Source organism: Scyliorhinus canicula, chromosome 3 (assembly GCF_902713615.1).
Source record: "Scyliorhinus canicula chromosome 3, sScyCan1.1, whole genome shotgun sequence".
In the NCBI taxonomy this organism is placed as follows: domain Eukaryota; kingdom Metazoa; phylum Chordata; class Chondrichthyes; order Carcharhiniformes; family Scyliorhinidae; genus Scyliorhinus; species Scyliorhinus canicula.
Genome location: NC_052148.1, coordinates 10,160,588 through 10,176,889, shown reverse-complemented (window position 1 = coordinate 10,176,889; position 16,302 = coordinate 10,160,588). Strand labels below are relative to the sequence as shown.

The 16,302-nt window shown below is 49.8% G+C and overlaps 2 protein-coding genes across 2 annotated transcripts in view; both read left to right on the top strand.

The window, feature by feature from the left end:
- shtn2 (shootin 2) overlaps positions 1–1,536 on the top strand; it is a 28,703-nt gene extending 27,167 nt beyond the window's left edge. Inside the window, exon 5 of the mRNA XM_038793003.1 lies at positions 1,218–1,536. Within this exon, the coding sequence (XP_038648931.1) occupies positions 1,218–1,411 (194 nt within the window). The 3' untranslated portion in view covers positions 1,412–1,536. The remainder of the gene's footprint in view (positions 1–1,217) is intronic.
- Positions 1,537–5,706: 4,170 nt separating this feature from the next.
- Positions 5,707–16,302, top strand: part of ankrd53 (ankyrin repeat domain 53) — a 62,248-nt gene continuing 51,652 nt past the window's right edge. Inside the window, exon 1 of the mRNA XM_038793002.1 lies at positions 5,707–5,955. The gene's annotated coding sequence lies outside the window, so the exon portion shown is untranslated. The remainder of the gene's footprint in view (positions 5,956–16,302) is intronic.

Sequence of the window (16,302 nt, the reverse complement as noted above, 5' to 3'; positions counted from 1 at the left end):
TCTCGGGCAGGGGAGTGGGGTCAGTGGGGGTGCCGGAGGGGCAGTGGGTGGGTCTCGGGCAGCGGAGTGGGGTCAGAGAGAAATAACTGTGAAAAATCAAATGAAGCAGCGTGGTATTTAAATAACAGAAATAGAGACTGAACTACTGATATGGAGCCAGAGAGGCAGAGAGGCAGAAAGTGAGAGGCAGAGAGAGAGAAAGACAAAGAGAGAGAAAGACAACGATGAAGATAGGCATAGAGAGAGTGGGAGAAGTTGAAGGGCGAAGGGAAAAGGGAGTGATGTACCGTCAATGACCACGAGACGAGACTGGTGAAACAATCGAGGCTTTATTACACAAGATGTTGTGCCTCCTGCAGCTGAAACCAGAATGGGAGCAGCGCAGGAGAGCACACACTTTTATACTCCGCCTGCTGGGAGGAGTCAGCAGGCTGGGATTTACCGTCGTACCTTTAATACACAGGCAGTGCTGAAATACATAAAATATATCAAGGGCAGCAGGGTAGCATGGTGGTTAGCATAAATGCTTCACAGCTCCAGGGTCCCAGGTTCGATTCCCGGCTGGGTCACTGTCTGTGTGGAGTCTGCACGTCCTCCCCCTGTGTGCGTGGGTTTCCTCCGGGTGCTCCGGTTTCCTCCCACAGTCCAAAGATGTGCGGGTTAGGTGGATTGGCCATGCTAAATTGCCCGTAGTGTCCTAATAAAAGTAAGGTTAGGGGGGGGGGCTTGTTGGGTTGCGGGTGTGGGCTGGATATGTGGGTTTGAGTAGGGTGATCATGGCTCGGCACAACATTGAGGGCCGAAGGGCCTGTTCTGTGCTGTACTGTTCTATGTTCTATATCACTAGTGGTGTTTACCACAGGAAGGCAGAGAGATGAGAGGCAGAGAGAGAGACAGACAGGTGGAGAGAGAGTGAGAGAGACAGAAGTAAGGGCAGGAGACAGAGAAGGAGATAGACAGAGGGAGAAAAAGACAGAGCTGGGGAAGACAGAGTGATACAGAGCAAGAGAACCAGAGAGATGAAATAGAGGCAGATAGAGGGAGGCTGGAAAAGGTGACAGAGGCAGGAGAGAGAAGCAGATAGAGCCAGTGGCGAGAGAGAGAGAGAGTGACAGGACAGAGAGAGGGAAGCAGAGGGAGAGGAGACAGAGGGAAAAAGAGACAGGGAGAAGAACAAGACTCATGAACTCACTTTCATTTTATTTTCTGTTTCTCAGCAATAACTCAGAAAGAGGAAGGTGAATCAGTCAAGCCAGCATTGCCCAGAGCTTCTAACAGCAACCAGTGGGAGGGATTGAAACGAGGGAGGTGGATGCAGCAGAGTCGGAGGACATCACATATCACAGCACTGAACAGGCGGCAGTCACAGGGCACAGTGAAAGAAGCGATAGAGACCCCCCCTAACCAGTAATGGGCTGGGACTGGTGTCACAGGCTCAATGTCCCTGTAATCGCACAGGGTGAGTCTCGCCCTTGAGAGTCTTTGCCTCCTGTGTTTTGTCTGATATATAATAAAACAGCTTCTCAGCCGCATAAAGTGATTGTATAACTGAGTGCCGAAAAAGCCTGTCTTCAAAGAGATAGGAATGGAGAAACACATGGACAGAACTACAGGAGGTAGGTGCCATTACCAGGCAGATTCACTGTTGTTCTCTCAGTTCCCATTAATTCACAGCTTCCAACCAGGGGGACAAAGCGGTCTGGCTCAATCTCTGGGAGTTAATTAGGCAGAGACCGGATCACACACAGAGCAGGACACCTGGAACTGTAGAATATCCCTGTAAATATATTCCAGATAATCAGATAGATACAAAGTAAAGCTCCCCCTGCACTGTCCCATCAAATACTCCCAGGACAGGTACAGCACGGGGTTAGATACAGAGTAAAGCTCCCTCTACACTGTCCCCATCAAACACTCCCAGGACAGGTACAGCACAGGGTTAGATACAGAGTAAAGCTCCCTCTACACTGTCCCCATCAAACAGTCCCAGGACAGGTACAGCACGGGGTTAGATACAGAGTAAAGCTCCCTCTACACTGTCCCCATCAAACAGTCCCAGGACAGGTACAGCACGGGGTTAGATACAGAGTAAAGCTCCCTCTACACTGTCCCCATCAAACACTCCCAGACAGGTACGGCACGGGGTTAGATACAGAGTAAAACTCCCTCTACACTGTCCCCATCAAACACTCCCAGGACAGGTACAGCACAGAGTTAGATACAGAGTAAAGCTCCCTCTACACTGTCCCCATCACACACTCCCAGGACAGGTACAGCACGGGGTTAGATACAGAGTAAAGCTCCCTCTACACTGTCCCCATCAAACACTCCCAGGGCAGGTAGAGTACGGTGTTAGATACAGAGTAAAGCTCCCTCTACACTGTCCGCATCAAGCACTCCCAGACAGGTACAGCACGGGGTTAGATACAGAGTAAAACTCCCTCTACACTGTCCCCATCAAACACTCCCAGGACAGGTACAGCAGGGGTTAGATACAGAGTAAAGCTCCCTCTACACCGTCCCCATCAAACACTCCCAGGACAGGTACAGCACAGAGTTAGATACAGAGTAAAGCTCCCTCTACACTGTCCCCATCACACACTCCCAGGACAGGTACAGCACGGGGTTAGATACAGAGTAAAGCTCCCTCTACACTGTCCCCATCAAACACTCCCAGGGCAGGTAGAGTATGGTGTTAGATACAGAGTAAAGCTCCCTCTACATTGTCCCCATCAAACACTCCCAGGACAGATACAGTACGGGGTTAGATACAGAGTAAAGCTCCCTCTACACTGTCCCCATCAAACACTCCCAGGACAGGTACAGCACGGGGTTAGATACAGAGTAAAGCTCCCTCTACACTGTCCCCATCAAACACTCCCAGGACAGGTACAGCACGGGGTTAGATACAGAGTAAAGCTCCCTCTGCACTGTCCCCATCAAACACTCCCAGGACAGGTACAGTACGGGGTTAGATACAGAGTAAAACTCCCTCTACACTGTCCCCATCAAACACTCCCAGGACAGGTACAGCACGGGGTTAGATACTGAGTAAAGCTCCCTCTACACTGTCCCCAACAAACACTCCCAGGACAGGTACAGCACAGGGTTAGATACAGAGTAAAGCTCCCTCTACACTGTCCCCAACAAACACTCCCAGGACAGGTACAGCACGGGGTTAGATACAGAGTAAAGCTCCCTCTACACTGTCCCCAACAAACACTCCCAGGACAGGTACAGCACAGGGTTAGATACAGAGTAAAGCTCCCTCTACACTGTCCCCAACAAACACTCCCAGGACAGGTACAGCACGGGGTTAGATACAGAGTAAAGCTCCCTCTACACTGTCCCCATCAAACACTCCCAGGACAGGTACAGTACGGGGTACACAGAACAAAACTTCAGAAAACTCAAACCAAAAAGCAAATCCCCCCAAGAGAAAGTTATTTCACCAAACAGAACACAAAAAACAGAGTGGTGCAGTAACATGATGGGTATGTTATTGGAGTAGTGAGGCAGAGAAAATGATTAATGATTCTGAAACTAGTACAGCAGCAAGAATTTAAACTCAATTAATTCACTAAACCTGCAACAGAAACCAATCTCAGTCATTGTTACCAGGAAACTCCCAGGTCATCCTCAGAGCCCAGGATTCCTTTTGGCCTGGAAGTCTGTCACCGAACCCAGCCTGTGTGACTCCAGTCCCACAGCAATACCGTTAACTGCCCGTGATTGGATCTGTTAAAACATTCAGTTATATTCATACAGCCATAGAATCAGAGTTTGTGCAACATGGAAAGAACCCCTTCGGCCCATCACATCTGTCCCGGCCATTAAGAATCTGAAAACTCAAACTATTTTCCAGCACTTGGCCCATAGCTTTGGCATCGCAAGTGCACATCTAAATATTTCTTAAATGTTGTGAGGGTCTCTACCTCCACCACCCTTTCAGGCAGCGAGTTCCACACTCCCACCACCCTCCTGCCCCGCACCTTAAATCTATGGCCCCCCTGGTTACTGACACCCTGCTAAGGGGAAAGGTTCCATCACCTCCACCCCATCTACACCCCTTATAATTGTATCCACTCAATCAGCCTTCGCTGCTCGGAGGAATTCATTCCCCGCCGAACAACAGCAAATTCCTGCGGATGCTGGAATCTGAAACAAGAACAGAAAATGCTGGACACTCTCAGCAGGTCTGACAGCGTCTGTGGAGAGAGAGGGGAGCGAACGTTTCCAGTCTGGATGACTTTGACAAAGGGTTTGTCAAAACTTTGACAAAGAGTCACCCAGGCTGGAAACGTTGGCCGGGGTTGTCCGAGCCTCTGCTCCGAAATCACGCTCGGAGTGGGGGCGGAGAATGGGGTCTCAGATCCGCGATCAGCTCCGACGCTGGGCCGCGATTCTCCGGCGATTGGAGAATCGGCGTCAGTCGCGCGTGGTCGATGCGGCGCCAATCGGGGGCCGTTGAAAGAGGTCCCCGCGCCGATACTCCGCAATCGACCGGCCGCGTTCCGCCAGCGTGGTTCCCGTATGGTTTCGCCAGGCGGGAGCGCGGACCCGCGGCCATGTGGGGGGGCGGGGGGATCAGACTCCAGGGACGGCCTCCACGATGGCCAGGCCCGCAATCGGAGGCTACCAATCGGCGGGCGCGCGATCCAGGGTGTGCCTATCTTCTTCCGCGCCGGCCTGCTGTGTGGCTCCACCATGTTGCGCGGCGGCATGCGCGAAAGCGGCTGCCGTGTGCATGCGCGGTCCCACGTCCGGAGGTGCAGGCCCTGTATCGGTAGCAGGAGCTGCACGGAGCACGCCAGGGCCCTGCTATCCCTCTTGAAGTCGGACAATCACTCCGCACTTTTTGAAAAAAGTCTGGAGTGATTCGTGCCTGTTTTCCGGCGGCTGTGGGGGCAACGCCCCGTTTTTGGGAGAATCCCGGCCATTAGCTCCCTTCTCTCTCCTCAGATGCTGTCAGACCTGCTGAGATTGTCCAGTATGTTCTGTGTGTGCCCCAGCCTAACTAACCTCTCTTCGGAGCTGAAAGGCTCCATCCAAGCTGGTGAATCTCCTCTGCACCCTCTCCAGTGCAGTCACTACAGTGTGGGGAGCAGAACTGCACCCAGTGCTCCTGCTGTGACCTAACCAGCGTTTTACACAGCTCTATCAGAACCTGCCTGCTCTTATATTCTGTGCCTGGGCGAATAAAGGCAAGTGTCACATATGCCTTCTTAATCTACCTGCCCTGCTGTCTTAAGGATTTTGCGATGTGGAGATGCCGGTGTTGGACTGGGGTGGGCTCAGTAAGAAGTCTTCCAGCACCAGGTTAAAGTCCAACAGGTTTGTTTCAAACACGAGCTTTTGGAGCACTGCTCCATTCACCTGGGGAAGGACCAGTGCTCCGAAAGCTAGTGATTCGAAACAAACTTTAACCTGGTGCTGGAAGATTTCTGAAGGATTTTAGGCATACATCCCAAGATTTCTCTGATAGTCAAGAAAGCAGCTCACCGCCACCTTCTCAAGAGGCAATTAGGGACTGGAATCCATGCCAGAGACACACATGATAAAAGAATGACAGGTACAATACAAGCCAGAACTGACACAAAGCACAGGACAACTCACCCTTCACCCAACACCCACACAGGCTGTGCCCTGGCCTGATGTGCTGCCTTAGTTGACAGAGGGTTACTTTTATCTCTTTATTGCACCACTCCCTTTGATGTTGACACCCACGCAAGATGTGAATATATACTTGTCGGCTAAACCGGCGCTCCTGTTTCCCGGCGCCTTTAACTGTTCTCCAGTGTCTGCCCTCCCAGCCTGCCCAGCACCACATTGACTCTCCAACATGGCTTTAACACAGGGAGCTACTTCCCACTCAGCACAAATCCTCACCGCCACTCAACAGGCAGCAGCTTGGTGCTCCGGGCTGCGATGTGGAGCTCTGTAAAGTGTTGGCAGGTAAGTCATATAGCACTGAGCAACACTCACTGACAACCCATTTACACTGTACATCATCAGCGGATCACAGTCTGTACATCTCAGTGATCTGCCCATCTCTCAATGACCTTACAGCCTGTCACTCAGACAGTGGCATCTATATGGCACCCAGTATATTTCCCTCCCTTCAAGCCCCCTCGATATGTTTCTTTCACTCTCCCTAAACTCTATCCCCCGCCTCTATCTTCTCCCTCTCTATCCCTACCCCTATTCCCCATTCTCTCCTTCCCTGTCCACTCTCCATTTGTGTGCCTCTGTATCTCTCCCTATCCCTGAAACCCTCTGTCCATCTCTCTGACTCTGTCCATCTCTCTCTGTCCATCTCTCTGTCTCTGTCCATCTCTCTCTGTCCATCTCTCTGTCTCTGTCCATCTCTCTCTGTCCATCTCTCTCTGTCCATCTCTCTGTCTCTGTCCATCTCTCTCTGTCCATCTCTCTCTGTCCATCTCTCTCTCTGTCCATCTCTCTCTGTCCATCTCTCTCTGTCCATCTCTCTCTCTGTCCATCTCTCTCTGTCCATCTCTCTCTCTGTCCATCTCTCTGTCCACCTCTCTCTCTCTATCCATGTCTCTCTCTCCGTCCATCTCTCTATCTCTGTCCATCTCTCTCTCTGTCCACCTCTCTCTCTCCCTGCCCATCTCTCTCTCTCTCTCTCTGTCCATCTCTCTCTCTCTGTCCATCTCTCTCTCTGTCCATCTCTCTCTCTGTCCACCTCTCTCTCTCTATCCATGTCTCTCTCTCTCCTTCCATCTCTCTCTGTCCATCTCTCTCTCTGTCCATCTCTCTCTCTCTGTCCAACTCTCTCTCTCCGTCCACCTCTCTCTCTGTCCAGCTCTATTTCTGTTCACCTCTCTCTGTCTATCTCTCTCTCTCTGTCCATCTCTCTCTCTGTCCATGTCTCTCCCTGTCCAGCTCTCTCTCTCTGTCCACCTCTCTCTCTCTCTCTCTGTCCATCTCTCTCTCTCTGTCCATCTCTCGCTCTCTGTCCATCTCTCTCTCTGTCCATCTCTCTCTCTCTCTGTCCATCTCTCTCTCTCTGTCCATCTCTCTCTCTCTCTGTCCATCTCTCTCTCTCTGTCCATCTCTCTCTGTCCATCTCTCTCTCTCTGTCCATCTCTCTCTGTCCATCTCTCTCTCTCTATCCATCTCTCTCTGTGTCCATCTCTCTCTCTCTCTCTGTCCACCTCTCTCTCTCTCTGTCCACCTCTCTCTCTCTGTTCATCTCTCTCTCTCTGTCCACCTCTCTCTCTCTGTTCATCTCGCTGTCCACATCTCTCTCTCTCTGTCCATCTCTCTCTCTCTCTGTCCACCTCTCTCTCTCTGTTCATCTCTCTCTCTGTCTCTCTCTTTCTCTGTCCGTCTCTCTCTGTTCATCTCTCTCTCTGTCCATCTCTCTCGCTCTGTCCATCACTCTCTGTCCATATCTCTCTGTCCATCTCTCTCTCTCTGTCCATCTCTCTCTCTCTCTGTTCATCTCTCTCTCTCTCTGTCCATCTCACTCTCTCTGTCCATCTCTCTCTGTCCATCTCTCTCTCTGTCCATCTCTCTCTCTCTGTCCATCTCTCTCTGTTCATCTTTCTCTCTGTCTCTCCCTTTCTCTGTCCGTCTCTCTCTGTTCATCTCTCTCTCTGTCCATCTCTCTCTCTCTGTCCATCTCTCTCTCTGACCATCTCTCTCTGTCCATCCCTCTCTCTGTCCATCTCTCTCTCTGTCCATCTCTCTCTCTGTCCATCTCTCTCTCTCTGTCCATCTCTGTCTCTCTGTCCATCTCTCTCTCTCTCTCCCTGTCTATCTCTCTCTCTCTCTCTCTCTGTCCATCTCTCTCTGTCCAACTCTCTCTCTCTGTCCATCCCTCTCTCTCTGTCCATCTCTCTCTCTGTGTCCATCTCTCTCTCTCTCTCTCTGTCCATCTCTCTCTCTCTGCCCATCTCTCTCTCTCTCTCTTTGTCCACCTCTCTCTCTGTCCAGCTCTCTTTCTGTTCACCTCTCTCTGTCTAACTCTCTCTCTCTGTCCATCTCTCTCTCTGTCCACCTCTCTCTCTCTCTGCCCATCTCTCTCTCTCTCTCTCTGTCCATCTCTCTCTCTCTGTCCATCTCTCTCTCTGTCCATCTCTCTCTCTGTCCACCTCTCTCTCTCTATCCATGTCTCTCTCTCCTTCCATCTCTCTCTGTCCATCTCTCTCTCTGTCCATCTCTCTCTCTCTGTCCAACTCTCTCTCTCCGTCCACATCTCTCTCTGTCCAGCTCTATTTCTGTTCACCTCTCTCTGTCTATCTCTCTCTCTCTGTCCATCTCTCTCTCTGTCCATGTCTCTCCCTGTCCAGCTCTCTCTCTCTGTCCACCTCTCTCTCTCTCTCTCTGTCCATCTCTCTCTCTCTGTCCATCTCTCGCTCTCTGTCCATCTCTCTCTCTGTCCATCTCTCTCTCTCTGTCCATCTCTCTCTCTGTCCATCTCTCTCTCTCTCTCTGTCCATCTCTCTCTCTCTGTCCATCTCTCTCTGTCCATCTCTCTCTCTCTGTCCATCTCTCTCTGTCCCATCTCTCTCTCTCTATCCATCTCTCTCTGTGTCCATCTCTCTCTCTCTCTCTGTCCACCTCTCTCTCTCTCTGTCCACCTCTCTCTCTCTGTTCATCTCTCTCTCTCTGTCCACCTCTCTCTCTCTGTTCATCTCGCTGTCCACATCTCTCTCTCTCTGTCCATCTCTCTCTCTCTCTGTCCACCTCTCTCTCTCTGTTCATCTCTCTCTCTGTCTCTCTCTTTCTCTGTCCGTCTCTCTCTGTTCATCTCTCTCTCTGTCCATTTCTCTCGCTCTGTCCATCACTCTCTGTCCATATCTCTCTGTCCATCTCTCTCTCTCTGTCCATCTCTCTCTCTCTCTGTTCATCTCTCTCTCTCTCTGTCCATCTCACTCTCTCTGTCCATCTCTCTCTGTCCATCTCTCTCTCTGTCCATCTCTCTCTCTCTGTCCATCTCTCTCTGTTCATCTTTCTCTCTGTCTCTCCCTTTCTCTGTCCGTCTCTCTCTGTTCATCTCTCTCTCTGTCCATCTCTCTCTCTCTGTCCATCTCTCTCTCTGACCATCTCTCTCTGTCCATCCCTCTCTCTGTCCATCTCTCTCTGTCCATCTCTCTCTCTGTCCATCTCTCTCTCTCTGTCCATCTCTCTCTCTCTGTCCATCTCTCTCTCTCTCTCCCTGTCTATCTCTCTCTCTCTCTCTCTCTGTCCATCTCTCTCTGTCCAACTCTCTCTCTCTGTCCATCCCTCTCTCTCTGTCCATCTCTCTCTCTGTGTCCATCTCTCTCTCTCTCTCTCTGTCCATCTCTCTCTCTCTGCCCATCTCTCTCTCTCTCTCTCTTTGTCCACCTCTCTCTCTGTCCAGCTCTCTTTCTGTTCACCTCTCTCTGTCTAACTCTCTCTCTGTGTTCATCTCTCTCTCTCTGTCCATTTCTCACTCTCTGTTCACTTCTCACTGTCTAGCTCTCTCTCTCTCTGTCCACCTCTCTCTCTGTCCAGCTCTATTTCTGTTCTCTCTCTCTCTCTCTGTTCACCTCTCTCTCTCTCTGTCCATCTCTCTCTGTCCATCTCTCTCTCTCTGTCCATCTCTCTCTCTTTGCCCATCTCTCTCTCTCTGTCCGTCTCTCTCTCTGTCCAGCTCTCTCTCTGTCCAACTCTCTCTCTGTGTTCATCTCTCTCTCTCTGTCCATTTCTCTCTCTCTGTTCACTTCTCTCTGTCTATCTCTCTCTGTCCATCTCTCTCTCTATCCATGTCTCTCCCTGTTCTCTCTCTCTCTCTGTTCACCCCTCCCTCCCTGTTCACCTCTCTCTCTGTCCATGTCTCACTCTCTATCTCTCTCTCTCTGTCCAGTTCTCTCTCTCTGTTCACCTCTCTCTCTCTCTCTGTCCATCTCTCTCTGTCTATCTCTCTCTCTCTCTCTGTCCAGCTCTCTCTCTGTCTATCTCTCTCTGTCCAGCTCTCTTTCTTTTCACCTCTCTCTGTCTATCTCTCTCTCTCTGTCCATCTCTCTCTCTGTCCATCTCTCTCTCTGTCCATCTCTCTCTGTCCATCTCTCTCTCTGTCCATCTCTCTGTCCACCTCTCTCTCTGTCCAACTCTCTCTCTGTGTTCATCTCTCTCTCTCTGTCCATTTCTCTCTCTCTGTTCACTTCTCTCTGTCTATCTCTCTCTCTGTCCATCTCTCTCTCTATCCATGACTCTCCCTGTTCTCTCTCTCTCTCTGTCCAGCTCTCTCTCTCTGGTCACCTCTCTCTATCTCTCTCTGTCCATCTCTCTCTCTGTCTATCTCTCTCTCTGTCCAGCTCTCTCTCTGTTTATCTCTCTCTGTCCAGCTCTCTTTCTGTTCACCTCTCTCTGTCTATCTCTTTCTCTCGGTCCATCTCTCTCTCTGTCCATCTGTCTCTCTGTCCATGTCTCTCCCTGTCCAGCTCTCTCTCTCTGTTCACCTCTCCTTCCCTGTTCACCTCTCTCTCTGTCCATGTCTCACTATCTCTCTCTCTCTGTCCAGCTCTCTCTCTCTACTCACCACTCTCTGTCTATCTCTTTCTCTCTCTCTCTTTCTTTCTGTTCATCTCTCTCTCTGTCCATCTCTCTCTCTCTGTCCATGTCTCACTCTGTCCAGCTCTCTATTTCTGTTCACCTCTCTCTGTCTATCTCTTTCTCTCTGTTCACCTCTCTCTGTCGATCTCTCTCTCTCTCTCTCTGTCCACCTCTCTCTCCGTCTATCTCTCTCTCTCTCTGTCCACCTCTCTCTCTATCTATCTCTCTCTCTCTCTGTCCATCTCTCTCTCTCTGTCCATCTCTCTCTCTCTGTCAAACTCTCTCTTTGTCTATGTCTCTCTCTGTCCAGCTCTCTATTTCTGTTCACCTCTCTCTATCTATCTCTCTCTCTCTGTCCACCTCTCTCTCTGTCCATGTCTCTCTCTGACCAGCTCTCTCTCTCTGTTCACCTCTCTCTGTCTATCTCTCTCTCTCTATCTCTGTTCACCTCTCTCTGTCTATCTCTCTCTCTCTCTCTGTACCTCTCTCTCTCTCCTGTTCTGATCTCGGTTGTGATTTCTGTCTCCCACTGTTGCTATTTACTGTTTCCATGGTGACACCATAGCCATTTAAAGGGATCGGCAGCCGCGCGGCAAGGCAAGTCCAACAATTAAAATCGGCTCAATGTAAGGGGGTGGGGAGAGGGGGGTGCAACAGAGGGAGAGAGGGGGCAACTGAGTGAAATCAAAAGGGCTTCAGAGTGAAGGGGGAGGGGAACAGAGTGAGTGAGGGGTTAACAGATTGAGGGAGGGGGCAACAGGGTGAGGGAGAGAAAACATTGGGAAAGAGGGAGAGAGAAAACATTGGGAAAGAGGGAGAGAGAAAACATTGGGAAAGAGGGAGCAACGGAGGTAGAGAGATGCAGGTTACAGAACCGCCCTGGAGATGGATAATTTTGAAAGAGAACAGATATGTTGTCGAAGTTTTTCACCTTGCACTCACCAAGACAGATGTAAGAATGTCAAAGTTTAAAGGGAGCAATAAATTAGACTGAAAAGTGTGCTGATTGGTTGGAAAGTCATCTCTGATTTCATAGAATTTACAGTGCAGAAGGAGGCCATTCGGCCCATCGAGTCTGCACCAGCTCTTGGAAAGAGCACCCTACCCAAGCCCACACCTCCACCCTATCCCCATAACCCAGTAACCCCACCCAACACTAAGGGCAATTTTGGACACTAAGGGCAATTTAGGATGGCCAATCCACCTAACCTGCACATCTTTGGACTGTGGGAAGAAACTGGAGCACCCGGAGGAAACCCACGCACACACGGGAGAACGTGCAGACTCCGCGCAGACAGTGACCCAAGCCAGGAATTGAACCTGGGACCCTGGAGCTGTGAAGCAATTGTGCTAACCACAATGCTACCGTGCTGCCCAAATTGGTTGAGGCATTCTCATGGAGAACGCACTGGAGAGAAAATTGTCCCCATGGTTTCTGTTTAATTAAAGAGGGACAATTCCTGGATAAATCCCCTTTGCTAGCAGAGTAAAGATCCATGTGTATGGATATATGCAACTTCTAGCAAGCATAAGTGAACTAGATAGCAAGCCTTTTACTGTAACTAATGACTAAAATGCATTGACTAAACAATCAGTTATTTTTGTAGGCAATTAATACTTCAAACTACCGATAAGTGATTCCCATTCAACTTTAAAGACAACCAAAAATCTCCTGCTGTGGTTAAATGTCCCTTAAGTGGACAACTTATCCTTCAGGAACCAATCCAAATTATTCTCAGCTTTCAATGGCTCACTTCTTTTTCACTTCCCCAGTCAGGTAATTTCTGTTCCCGGAACTGACTTTCATTGCGAGGGTGCACTGGAGGATCCTTCCTCGAGCCCAAGCTAGGTGAATATTCCAGCTGCCTTTAAATCCTCATGTACTTGGCCTCTTCAATCTGGGTGCCTACGTGCTGTGCATGGTGAACAATTGAGTCCACATTTTCTCTGCTTCAAGTGCAGGATTGGCTGCTTCTACCTCCTTCTGTCTGCCTCTCACATAGCTGCCAACTGCATCAATCCAACTGCTGTCCGTCTGTGATATTCTCTGATTTGTAATCTGATCTCAAAAATGGCTTCCTCTGCCCTCTTCCCCATGGGGACATGAACATTGAATACAGGTATAAATGCTAATCAGTTATCTTTGATCCCAACTGACTCCCACCCTAGAAATAAACAGACACTTCACAACTTAGTTACAACCCGATGCCAACAACATCTTTCTGGGACTTTGGGAGACTCATAGAATCACAGAATTTACAGTGCAGAAGGAGGCCATTCGCCCATAGAGTCCATACCAGCCCTTGGAAAGAGCACCCTACCTATGGGCACATCTCCACCCTGCCCCCGTAACTCCACCTAACCTTTTTTGGATATTAGGGGCAATTTAGCATGAACAATCCACCTAACCTGCACATCTTTGAACTGTGGGAGGAAACCGGAGCACCCGGAGGAAACCCACGCAGACAGGGGGAGGATGTGCAGACTCTGCACAGACAGTGACCCAAGCCGGGAATCGAACCTGAGACCCTGGAGCTGTGAAGCAACGGTGCTAACCACTGTGCTACCGTGCCACCCTGAAGGAAGCACTGAGGGTGGCAAGGGCGCAGAATATGCTCTGGGTGGGGGGCTTCAATGTCCATCACCAAGAATGGCTCGGTAGTACCACCACAGACTGAGTGGAGCAGGTAGTGAGGGATGCAACAAGAGGGAAAAACAAGCTTGACTTCATCCTCAACAACCTGCCTGCTACAGATGCATCTGCCCATGACAGTCACGGTAGAAGTGACGACCGCACAGTCCAACGCCTTGCCTTCACATTGAGGAGACCTTCCCTCTCTCATGTTTTCATAGTTTTCATAGAATTTACAGTGCAGAAGGAGGCCATTCGGCCCATCGAGTCTGCACCGGCTCTTGGAAAGAGCACCCTACCTAAGCCCACGCCTCCACCCGATCCCTGTAACCCAGTAACCCCACCTCACGTTTTGGACACTATGGGTGTTCAACATGGATTGATGCACTGATTCATCAAGTGAATGGTTCGTAATCAGCAGGTTTCCTTGTCCATGTTTAACCTGAAGCCATGAGACTTCATGGGGTCCAGAGTCGATATTCCCAGGGCAACACCCTCCCGACTGTATACCACTGTGCTGCCACCTCTGCTGGTTCTGTCCTGCCAGTGAGATAGGGCATAGCCAGGAACGATGATAGTGGTCTCTGGGGCATTGTCTGTAAGGTATGATTCTATGAGTATGACTATTTCAGGCTGTTGCTTTACTAGTCTGAGACAACTCTCCCAACTCTGGCACTCCAGGTGATAGAAAGGAGGACTTCGCAGGGTCGGCATGGCTGGGTTTGCCGTTGTCGTTTCCAGGGGCTGGTTCAATGCCAGATGGTCCGTCGGGTTTCATTCCATTTTTGTGTTTTCATAGTGGTTGAATACAACCGAGTGTCTTGCTGGGCCATTTCAGAAGGTGTTTTAGAATCAACCACATTGCTGTGGGTCTAGAGTTGCATGTAGGCCAGACCGGGTCAGGAGAGAAGATTTCATTCCCGAAAGGACATTAGTGAACATTAGGTCACAGATTAGCTATAATCTCATTAAATGGCGGCAAGGACCCACTCCTGTTCCTATGTGCCTTAATGAGTCGCTGAGAGACCGACTAGTTTGTGGGGCGAATAATACTGCCATGCAGAAGAAACTGTCTGCAGAAACAGAAATAACTCTAAAAAAAACGGGTTTGAAATTGCCTGTGCTTTGGAAAGTTCTGGAAAAGGGTGTGATGGAAGTGTGCAAAGCGGCGGGGTCCACCAAGTTTGGAGAGGAGCTGCTATTGGCAGTAGTGCTAGGGATGTGGGCGCAGAATTTAACAGACAAAGAAGTACAGAATCAGAGAGAGTGCAGAGGTATTGGAGATTCAGTCTACAAAGCAAGAACGGTGAAGAATGCTATTGATGTGGGAGCCCAGTCCCGGAAGAAGAGTAGGTTTAGGGAAGCTGTATGTTATGCCTGCGGCAGGAAGGGACGTATCAGAAGCAAGTGTGAGGCTAAACACGACCTGCCCAAGCTAAAAAGAAAATCCCAGCTCCAGTGCAGCGTACAGAGTAATTCAGAAGAAGGATCAGATGCATACAGGTTAACCAATATCAAGATGGCTCCCATCACGATCGTCTTGGTGGTTAACGGCCGTCCGCTCAAAATGGAGGTTGATGCATCAGTCTCCGCCTCAGTAATGGGAGAACAAACTTGTCGTCACCGACAGGGAGGAGTCCAGCATCTGAGATTGCAACACACGGCAACCAGGCTTGTGACATATACGGGGGAGGCTATACGGATTTTGGAAACATCTACCGCACCTGTCAGTTACCGGCCCAAATGTCCTCCGGAGACATCAGAAGGTATTTTGAGAAGAACTTGGCAAATACAGGCCTGGCCAACCAAAATTTACGTACGTCCAGAGGACACACCAAAATTTTAGAGTGCAAGACCAGGCCCTATTTCCCAGTGGAACCTGAACTTTCTTTATTCCTCAGAGTTTTGCCATTTACTGTATATTTCTCCTCTATGTTAGACCGATCAAAATTAATTACCTCACATTTGTCCGGATTAAACTCAATTTTCTATTTCTCTCCCCAAGTCTTGAACCTATCCATGTCCTGCTGTATCCTCTGACAATCCTCAACACTATCTGCCACTCCACCAACCTTGGTGTCATCCGCGAACTTACTAATCAGACCGGCTACATTTTCCTCCAAATTGTTTGTGAACACTACAAACAACAGAGGCCCCAGCACAGATACCAGTGGAACACCACGAGTCACAACCTTCCATTCAGTCCTAGGTTTTGGAGTTTGGATATGAGTTTGGGTGGGATTATGGTGTTGAAGGCGGAGCTGTAGTCTGACGTAGGATAATTTTGACAATGATCTTAAATTGGTGCTTTCTAGTTCTCTTCCTATCTACTCCATCCAGAATCCCTCCACCTTAATACCCTCTATAAAACCTCCTCTTAACCCAGAACAGTCCCAACTCCTCCAATCTGTCTTCGTCACTGAAATTCTTCATCCCTGGAGCCGTTCTGGTGAATCTTTTCAACACTGGCTCTAATGCCCCCACATCCTTCCTAAAGTGTGATACCCAGAACTGGGCAGCAGGGTAGCACAAGTGGATAGCACTGTGGCTTCACAGCGCCAGGTCCCATGGTTTGATTCCCCGCTGGGTCACTGTCTCTGCGGAGTCTGCACGTCCTCCCCGTGTCTGCGTGGGTTTCCTCCGGATGCTCCGGAGGAAACCCGGAGTTTCCGGTTTCCTCCCACAATCCAAAGATGTGCAGGTTAGGTGGATTAGCCATGATGAATTGCCCTCAGTGACCAAAAAGGTTAGGAAGGGTTATTGGGTTACAGGATAGGTTGGAAGTGAGGGCTTAAGTGGGTCGGTTCAGACTCGATGGGCCGAATGGCCTCCTTTTGAACTGTATGTTCTATGTCTATGCCACTGGACACAAGGCTTCAGCTGAGGGCAAAAAAATGTTTTCTACGGGTTGATCAAAACCTCCTTGCTTTTATACTTTATGCCCCTATTTATAAAGCCCAGGATACATTCTGCTTTGTTAAAGGTGCCTCTAAGCCCATCCTGCCACCTTCAACAATGTGTGCACATATACTACCAAGTCTCTGTGTTCCAGCATCTCCTTCAGAATGATACGCTTTCTCCTTTATTGCCTCTCCATGTTCCCTCTAAAAGTGTTTCACTTC